The 9,723-nt window shown below is 56.4% G+C and overlaps 1 protein-coding gene across 1 annotated transcript; it reads left to right on the forward strand.

Moving 5' to 3' along the window:
* The first annotated feature begins 4,189 nt into the window (after window positions 1–4,189).
* Window positions 4,190–7,064, forward strand: OLIG3 (oligodendrocyte transcription factor 3). Its single transcript, XM_048298311.1, has one exon. It carries the CDS (start codon window positions 4,968–4,970, stop codon window positions 5,787–5,789), a length of 822 nt encoding a protein of 273 aa, XP_048154268.1. The 5' UTR covers window positions 4,190–4,967; the 3' UTR covers window positions 5,790–7,064.
* Window positions 7,065–9,723: the final 2,659 nt, after the last annotated feature.

Raw genomic sequence — 9,723 nt, forward strand, 5'->3', positions numbered from 1 at the left:
TTAAATTATGTCCAGAAGCAGCGCCTGGTATGGACCTGATCCCGTTATCTTCCACAGGATACTTTGAAGATATCAGTAAGTGCTCCAGTTTCATACTTAAAGAATGGGAAGAATTTGTTCTGACCCCTTGTTGCCAACGAATTTAAAATTATATGAATGGAGAAGAATTTTTCTCCATCCAGGCAGAGGAGTATTATCTCCAGGTCCATATGCCTGCAGAATTTGACTACAGCAGCCAGGACAGCCTCCTCTTCCCTTTGCAGTCACTGCCCTCATATTGCCCTGCTACCAGAAAGCAAATTCATGATAAACACAAGAACTGAAACAGTCTTTCAGCCTATTCACTTTGGCAGTGTCAAAGTGTCAGATGACAAGATGCTATCAATCTGAATTATACTGTCAATCTAAATGAAATCCATTAATATATCTTGAGCAAAAGCAGCATGCGGTTAGGGAATCTCAGCTGTCCTCTCTAAAATAAAATGTGCACAGTTTAGAAAAAAGCAAATTTCAGTTTTAGCCCCCAGTGCGGTGCAGCACAACCCCTTCGTAGCAGCACTTCTCTCACAGGGAGCCAGCTGAGAGCTTTCTTGTAACGCAGTGTTCTGGGCTTCTTGCATTGTATCAACAGCTACTTGTGGTGCTTACAGTTATAACTACTTTTATACTGAAAGCACAGTTGTCAAATGTCAAAATTAAACTAAAAGCAAGCGGAGATAGCGAAAACGAGTAGCAATAAAGCATAAAAACGAATAGGCTTCTAATAAACCCAAAAGAAAAATATGTAACACCGGTGTAAACAGCTTTGATATCACTAATTAGATTCTATGCTGCTGACCAGGTCAGTAAAGTCAAGGGGAGCACAAGATTTAATATTCTGTCATAGTGACACTATGCAAGAGCAAAGTACATCCAATTTCCATACCAAACTATGATAATTCAAAATCGGGCACTGCCTTAAAGTGCATCCGTTAACACTAAAATCCAGTATTTGAAAACGCACGATTTCCATTCGGAGTAGGCTCTAAACTCAAAATCCTCCCCGTGAGCAGCGGCCGGGTTAAGCAGTGGGTTGAGTGCCCCACGGTCCGGCTCGGTGCCGGCGCTCTGCGGGACGGGGCACTCCTGCACCTGGCACTCTGAGTCTCCCCGAGCAGTTTGTCTTTCCAGAAAAAGCACGTTTCCCTTCCTCACTAAATCTCTCTGCCTTTATGAAAACGAGAATTAAAAGGTGGGAAAGAGCACGTTAATTTGATGTAGCTACCACCTAGCCGTATTTTTCACCTTCTCCGACTCCTCGAATAGTAAAACATTTGTTTTTCTCACTCCCGGGGGTTAATTTCGTTGCTGTGCCGTCAGGGGCAGTTCTGCTGTTGACTGAACCATGACTTCTCCGCAGCCCTATCCCGAATGGCCCTGGCCAGGGGATGGCGGGCATTTGTCCGGTGCGGAGCGACAGCGGCGAGCGCAGCCAGCGCGTCCCGAGGCAGCGCGGACCCCCGCCCGCCGAGCGCACCCACCGCCCGCCGCCGGGACGGGACGGGACGGGACGGGACGGGACGGGACGGCCCCGCCGCTCTCCGCCGGCTCAGCCGGAAAGTGTCCGGGCGGGTCTGCTCCCACGTGGCTGAGCCCGCGAGTGACATTTCCCACGCACCGCTCTGCTGTGCCTTTCTTTTTTTCCTTCTTTCTTTCCTTCTTTCCTTTCTTCCCTCTTTCTCTCTTTCCTTTCCTTTTTCTCTCTCTCATTTTTTCTCTTTTTCTCTTTCTCTCTTTCTTTCTTTCTTTCTCTTTCTTTCTTTCTTTCTTTCTTTCTCTCTCTCTCTCTCTCCCCCTTTCTCTCTTCCTCTCTTCCTTTCTTCCTCTCTTTCTCTCCTTCTTTCTCTTTCCCCTTTTTCTCCCTTTATTCCTCTCTCTGTCTCTCTCTCCTTTATTCATCTGTTTTTTTTCTTTCTTTTGAGCTGCAAAAGAAAACGGCAAGGGAGGCTGGACGCGTCAGGCAATGTTACTACCAGCAATCGTGCAGGAGAAGGGCTTCTTATTTCCGAAACGACATTCGTGGCGAAGCTCCCTGTGCTCGGGATTTAACCTCTCGTATCTTTCCCAAATCCTTCCTTTGCTCTAAGGCGACCCCGAGCGGAGCCGAGTCCAGCCTCCCTGTCCCGTGAGGGGGATGTTGCGGCAGTGCAGGGGGACTGGTCCGCACAGCCGAGCTAGGGACGTCGGGAAGCAGCGACATCGCCGGGGAAGGGGAGAGAAAATGGTTAGTAATATTCCTTCGAGTGACAAGTCCACCTTTTCTTCCCGTCCCAGCGCCCGCCCCTCTCGCCCTGCAGTGCACCGGCGGCTCCGTCGTCCGGCATAGACCCCCGGCCCCATCCCGAGGAAACCCCAAGCCTGGAGGGGAGCGGGGCTCGCAGGAGCAGCTCTCCCTGCCGGAGGTGAGGACAGGACCCCTCCTGTTGCTTCCCTCGACGGCGTCTTTTTGCCTTCCTCTTTTCTGTCCCGGTCTGACTTGAACTTCCCCAAACCAAGGTGCGCGTCTGCTCCGGAGCGGCAGACGCGGAGAAGAAGGGTGGGAGCCGTAGCCCCTCGAGCAGCCTCCAAACCGGGGCCGGGGTTTTTCCCCGATCCTGCGCGGTTTTCTGCCGCTGTCGCCGTCACCGTATCAATTTTTGTTCATTTGCTTCACCCCAGTTCTACGGGAGAAAAGGACTCAGGGAGGAGCGGGCAGCCCACAGGAGCCACCAGGAGAGCGGCTCCGCAGGGTGCAGAGACCGGCGGCGCCCGGCTCTGTGGGGTCGGACGGCGCTGTGGACTCCGTGCCGGCCACGTTTCCTGCCTGTATGTCCGGGAAATCTGTGAGATGAGGAAAAGTCTAGGGGCGTTTACGGCATTCGTGGTGGAAGCGGGATAACACCGAGATCGAGTTCAGTTACTATTGATATATTCTACTAAACTGTATTTCTTTTCTTTTCTTTTCTTTTCTTTTCTTTTCTTTTCTTTTCTTTTCTTTTCTTTTCTTTTCTTTTCTTTTCTTTTCTCTTTTCTTTTCTTTTCTTTTCTTTTCTTTTCTTTTCTTTTCTTTTCTTTTCTTTTCTTTTCTTTTCTTTTCTTTTCTTTTCTTTTCTTTTCTTTTCTTTTCTTCTCACCGCAGGACTTACTGACAGTGTTAGAATCAGAAGGCTTTAATTTTGCTCAGCAGATTAACCACAGTTAAACTCAATCGGATGAAAATATCCCTCTTTTCCTGACCCTTCGCCCTCCTCGGGGCTCGGACACTATGGAGGAACGAGGTCCTGCCAACATTTCTTCCGGGCCCTGAGCATCTTTTGGAAGGTGGACGCTCAGCCCGTCGGTTTCCCCCGAGAGAGGGGGGCACCAGGGCCGGCTCCGGGAGTTCCACGGGTGCCGCGGGTGGCTCCCGTCCCGTCCGGTCTGACAGCCCCGCACTCATCGCGTACGCACCACCGGGGGCTGGGAAGATCCTGTGGACGACCACACGCCCTTCCCCGGACACGGAGACTGCTCCTGCCGCCGTCCCCGCAGGGAGATTCTCACCTCTCCAGCCCGGCAGACCCCGCAGGCGGCCACGCCGGCTCAGTCCGCACCCGGGGCAGAGGCAGACACGGGGCTCGGCCGAGAGCTAAGGTGGTGACACCTGCTCAGGTGCCCCGCCCGCCTTGCCCGGTCAAGTCCCCACCATCCCGGCCCCACGCACCCTCCTCCCTTCCCCGCTCCGCCGCCGGCTGCGGCGGTGCCCGGGACCCATCTACTTACTGGCGCGAACGCCTGGGGATGTTTGCAGCGCTGCCCCCCGAGCTGGCTCCCTTCCCGCCTGCTTCCGGCCCGGCCCTCTCGGTCCCACCGACGGCTGCTCCAGCCGCCCCGCCGCGCCGCGCCCCCGCCGGAGGCCGAGGTCAGCGGAGCCCCAGGGGCTGCCGGCCACCCCTCCTACCGCCAAGCACACCGGCTTGCCGCCGCACCCTGGCTTTCCCCGTTTATTTAAAAGGAGTCACTGGCCCGGGGGGAAGGGGGTTTCCCAGCCCGCACCTTCCCGCGGCTGATGCCCGAGTCATCATCGCTCGTTTAAACAAAGCGGCTACCCAGGTAGGAGGCAGTTGCGGCCAGCCCGCCCAGGCGAGGGCCAGCCTGTGCCGCACCACACGCCCCGGCCGACGGGGGACAGGGAAAGGGGGAGGGAAAGGCAAACAAAGCGGGGAGCCGCGGCTGAAGCCGGGCATACTGCAGGACGGGGGCGACCGACGTCCCCCAACCCCTCCCGCCGTAGCGGAGGGACTTCCCCGGGTGGCTTCTGCTCGCTGCCGCCCGCGACCGGGGTTTGGTGGCCGGCCCCGAGCAGGCGCGCAGCCCCTTGCAGCCCCCTGCCTCCCTACTGTAGACGGGATGAGGTTTTATATTGGAAATGAGGAGGCAGGGGGAGGAGAAGGCGCTCACACGGAGCGATGAGTGTGCGGTGTCAATCAGAGGGGTTTTGTGTCTCCTTGACTCCTGATGGTCCGTGGCTGAGGTGTCCCGGGTGGCACCACAATGAATATGAATAGGGGTCCTTGCTAAATGGGACAGTCAAAGCGCACCGCCCTGAATAATGGCACGTCATCCTAACTAGACCATTATACATAGGAGGGCTCCTTTTGTCTCTGCTCTCTGCTGCAGCTCTATAAAAGCCCCTCTTTTTCAGGCTGAGGTTAGTCCAAGCATACACTAACTAGCCATCCTGTATACAGGCTGAGTAACCGGGTGGAGCGAGAGAGAGGAGACATTGGAGAGAGAGGGAGCTGAGGGGCTTTTTCCCTCTTCCTCCAGCATTTCCAGCCCTTCACTGGCAGACCCTGCCGTCCATTTATTTCTTTTTCGTTTTGTTTTTGTTGCTTTTTGAAGAAGAGTTGTCTTGTTCCGCCACCTCCAGAGCAGGGAAGAGTTTCTTGCTCAGAAGCCTGAATACAATGAATTCTGACTCCAGCTCTGTCTCCAGCAGAGCTTCCTCGCCAGACATGGATGAGATGTACCTGAGAGACCACCACCACCACCACCACCATCACCACCACCAAGACAGCCGGCTCAACTCTGTCTCCTCCACCCAGAACGATCTGGTGCAGAAGATGTCCGGGGAAGGCCTCACCAGGAACGGTTCCAAGGCCGGAGGGGAAGGCAGCAAGTACAAAATCAAGAAGCAGCTTTCGGAGCAGGACCTGCAGCAGCTGAGGCTGAAGATCAATGGCCGGGAGCGTAAGAGGATGCACGACCTCAACCTCGCCATGGACGGACTGCGGGAGGTGATGCCCTACGCTCATGGACCTTCTGTGAGAAAACTCTCCAAAATCGCCACCCTCCTGCTAGCCAGAAACTATATTCTGATGCTCACCAGCTCCCTGGAGGAGATGAAGAGGCTAGTTGGGGAAATCTACGGGGGACACCACTCGGCCTTTCACTGCGGCACGGTGGGACACTCTGCCGGGCACCCGCCCCACGCCGCCGGCACTGTGCACCAGGTGCACCCCATCCTCGGCAGTGCCTTGTCCTCCGCCAACACCTCCTCCTCGCTCTCCGCCTCCCTGCCGGCCATCGGCACCATCCGACCCCCACACTCCCTGCTCAAGACCCCCTCGACACCCCCCGCCCTGCAGCTCGGCAGCGGTTTCCAGCACTGGGCGGGCTTGCCGTGCCCCTGCACCATCTGCCAGATGCCTCCCCCGCCCCACCTCTCGGCCCTCACCGCCTCCAACATGGCCAGGATCTCGGGGGAGACCAAGGACCTCCTGAAGTGACTCGGCGGGGCTCCCCCGGCCGCTGGGGCTGCGTCGCAGCCGGCGCTCCCACGGACGGAGAGGGGGCTGCGGCCGGTCCCCCCCGGGCCGCCGACGGACCTGCCCCCGCTGCCCCCGCCCGCCAAGCCCCTGTAACATGGGATTAGTGTAGTAAGGACCTTGCAAAGGTAATGTTCTACCCGGCTCCGCGGGCGATGTTTTCTTATTATACTAAACTGGAAAAAAAGTCCCTGTTGTAAACAGAATGATAATAATAATAATAATAATGATAATAATAATAATAATGCCGCTGATGGTAATCACGTGTAAATGATTCCTTAAAATGTATGTAAAAGGAAAAAAAAAAAAAAAAGACATGGTTGTCATTGTAGTGTTCACAGCTACCAAGAGACGATGAAATCGGTTTGGGGCTTTTTTCCCTTTTTTTCCTGGGCTTTTCCTTTCTTTCCCTTCGCACGGCGACACCTCCGAAATTTCCCGCTCCAAACCTGACTGCGGCAGCGCAGCGGCAGCCCAAGGTAGACCAGAGAGTGCATGCATGCTTTCCACCCCAGCTTGTCACCCGTGGGGACCGACCACAGGCGGCTCCCCTGGCAACAGGGACTTCCGAGGGAATTCACTAAAGTTTTCGAGTGTGGTTTATGGCTTGGGGTTTTTGTGGTTTGGTGGGGTTTTTTTGGTTTGTTTGCTTTGTTTTTACAGATTTGGTTGTGATGCGGTTTTGTTTGCGGTAGTTTTTCTTCTTCACTCTGTGAAGAAAAAAGAAAAAAATAAATAAACCAAAAAGAGGAAAATCGTGCAAAACATAGCACAACCCTCCTGCGGATCTGTTTTGTCAAATCTCCCATCTCCTGCTCTCAATGAAGTGTCCTGGTTCAGCTGGCTGGCGTACTTATTTCTATTGGCTTTGAGTTTATTCGTGTTTGCTGTTTTTTTTTTTTTTTTTTTTAATTTGAAAAAAATTTTTAACATTTTATTTTTTTTCCCTTTGCGGTGGTTTGGGTTTGCATGCGGGGTCAGCTCCTGCCAGATTCGTGATTTGATAACTAAATCGGAAGCTTTGTTGCTGTTTATTTCCTTTTCGATATATTTTCCTGGGAGTTTGCTTGAAATGATGTTATTATTCATTTCGTTCGTTTGTTTGTTTGTTTTCGGTTGGGGCCTCAAAGACACCACCATGTCTTTATTTTTTATATATTCTTGATAATAACTATCGATATATTTATTATTGACCAGTGTTTCTGGATGAGATTTCCAAATAAAGTAAAAAATTAATTCCATGCTGCCTGTTTCGCTTTTGTCCGGGACTAGAAGCTGAGAAAAGGCTCCGTGTTGATTGCTTCGGGTTTCGCTAGGACTTCCCGGGCGCAGCTGGAGGAGGCCGGCACAGCTCCTCCTCGGAAGCAGCCACGAACCTGATGCCCTCCGCTGTGTGAGAGCTGCCGGGCAGGATCCGGCAGCTTCCCAGCGGGCTGGGAGCAGTCAGGAATTCACCAGCCGATGGCCAGTCCCGCAGACAGCGCCAGGCTCGGGAGGACGGGCCGCGGGCAGGGGCTGGGGAGGGGCGCTGGGGCGTCTATGGGCAGTAACTTTTTTTTTTTTTTTTGAGATCTAGCTTTCAGTCCTTTATTCGGGAGGGAAATGGTAGGATGGACAGAGCTGGGAAAGGCAGTCCTGCTCCGGCGGGGGGCTGTTCTCCGTGGAGATGAGCGCGGCTGGCAGCTACCAGCGCCCTGCGGCTCGGCACAGGGGAGCGCGGTCCGGCATCCCCCGGCCAACCCCGGCCCCCTGCCTTCTGCGAAAGGGGATATCCGGGAGGGACCCGAAGAAACAGGAGAAGGCGACTCCCCCTGAGTCGTAAGTTGAGCAGTGACAGAGGAAGGATGGATGGGGCATTTAAACCGAAATGCCAAACAACTTTCAGAAAGGCACCTGTGGGTGATCCGTGCTGGTGAGCAGACTGCACTACTGCAGCACCCGAGCCAGCGTTAAGACATAGGCACGCATACACAAATGTTTGAAAATGAAAAGAATGTGTATTTTCCCCGAAAACATGAACTAACAAATCACGTTGTAAAAAAGTCACCCCCTGAAGTAAATCCTTACAATAATTCAGCAAGATGATCAAGAGATGTTGCAGTCCCCTTCCTTCCTGCCTTCCTGCCTTCCTGCCTGCCTTCCTGCCTGCCTTCCTGCCTGCCTTCCTGCCTGCCTTCCTTCCTTCCTTCTGCCTGCCTTCCTTCCTTCCTGCCTGCCTGCCTGCCTTCTTCCTTCCTGCCTGCCTTCCTTCCTGCCTGCCTGCCTGCCTGCCTTCCTGCCTTCCTTCCTTCCTTCCTGCCTGCCTTCCTTCCTTCCTTCCTTCCTGCCTTCCTTCCTTCCTTCCTGCCTGCCTGCCTTCCTGCCTGCCTTCCTGCCTTCCTTCCTTCCTTCCTGCCTGCCTGCCTTCCTGCCTGCCTTCCTGCCTTCCTGCTTCCTGCCTGCCTTCCTGCCTGCCTGCCTGCCTTCCTGCCTTCCTGCCTGCCTGCCTTCCTGCCTGCCTTCCTGCCTTCCTGCCTTCCTGCCTGCCTTCCTGCCTGCCTGCCTGCCTTCCTGCCTTCCTGCCTGCCTGCCTTCCTGCCTGCCTGCCTGCCTGCCTTCCTGCCTGCCTGCCTTCCTTCCTGCCTGCCTGCCTGCCTGCCTGCCTGCCTTCCTGCCTGCCTGCCTTCCTTCCTGCCTGCCTGCCTGCCTGCCTGCCTGCCTTCCTGCCTTCCTGCCTTCCTGCCTGCCTTCCTGCCTGCCTGCCTTCCTGCCTTCCTGCCTGCCTGCCTTCCTGCCTGCCTGCCTGCCTGCCTGCCTGCCTTCCTTCCTCCCTCCCTCCCTCCCTGCCTGCCTCCCTCCCTCCCTCCCTGCCTTCCGTCCCGCTCCGGCCTCAGGCATGAGGGAGGGTCTTTCCGTATCGGAGAGTCCGGCACTGCCCGGCGAGGGGGCGCAAGACCGGGAGGGTGACCATGGTGTGCACCAGTGAGGGCTGTCGTCGGGGAAGGGCCCGTGGGGGTGACCCCCAGGGGCGGTGGGAGCTGAGCTCCGGGCTCTGTGCAGGGCGCGGACCCTCCCCGCCGTCCCGGGGAGAGAGGCTGGGCTGGAGCCCCTGCCCGGCCCCGGCAGCCAAAGCACTCTCGCACACTGCCCTCTCCCCCGCTGCTGGCAGCGGGAGCCCTCGGCGCTACTGGCGGAGGGAAAGCGAGAAGAGGGCAAACACGAGCGGGGGAAACGCAGCAGAACAGTGGGGAGCCGCGGGGAGCGCGCTGCGGAGCGCCGGTCCGGACGCGGGGCTGCGGCCCTCCTCAGCCCACCCGACTGTCCCCGACGCACCCTTCCATGCGGGGGCTGGCACGGCTGGGGCACAAAGCCACGGCTCCATCCGGGCCAGCATCCTCCATCCCCTCCGACTCCGCATCCTTCCCGGCCCCGAATCCTTCCTCTCGGAGCAGGGCAAGCGGGTAGCCTTGGACGGGACTGCTTCTGCTGCGCTGCTCCCCACCTGCGGCTGCCAACAGCTTGCCGAGCCCGCGACGGGGCTGGGCTGTAAATGGCAGCCGAGAGGAGGACGAAGTCATCCCTTCGGGGATGCCCAGGAGTCGGCAGTCGGGTACCTGGACCCGCCGTCACCCCCGGCGGTGCCGCCTCGCCCCAAAGAATCTCTGTCGCTCGGCCCCTTCGGTCCTGGGGACGGAGAGTGCCTTGCCTCAGCAAAAGCGCTCTTTGGGGACATCTGATCCCCACTCAGCCACACACAGACATTCCGGGTTCTGGCCCGCATTCCCCTGTAGTGCCAGGCTGTTTTCCAGCTGCGGAGCAAAGGTGGGGGGGACGGTGTACAGGCCACCTCATGCTTTTTCCCTTCCCTTCCCTTCCCTTCCCTTCCCTTCCCTTCCCCTTCCTTCCCTTCCTTCCC

The sequence above is a fragment of the Corvus hawaiiensis genome, chromosome 3 (genome assembly GCF_020740725.1).
Source record: "Corvus hawaiiensis isolate bCorHaw1 chromosome 3, bCorHaw1.pri.cur, whole genome shotgun sequence".
Taxonomy (NCBI): Eukaryota; Metazoa; Chordata; class Aves; order Passeriformes; family Corvidae; genus Corvus; species Corvus hawaiiensis.

What these genes read in the sequence shown, in the direction of transcription:
- OLIG3 (XM_048298311.1), top strand. Translation starts at nt 4,968, where the DNA reads ATGAATTCTGACTCCAGCTCTGTCTCCAGCAGAGCTTCCTCGCCAGAC.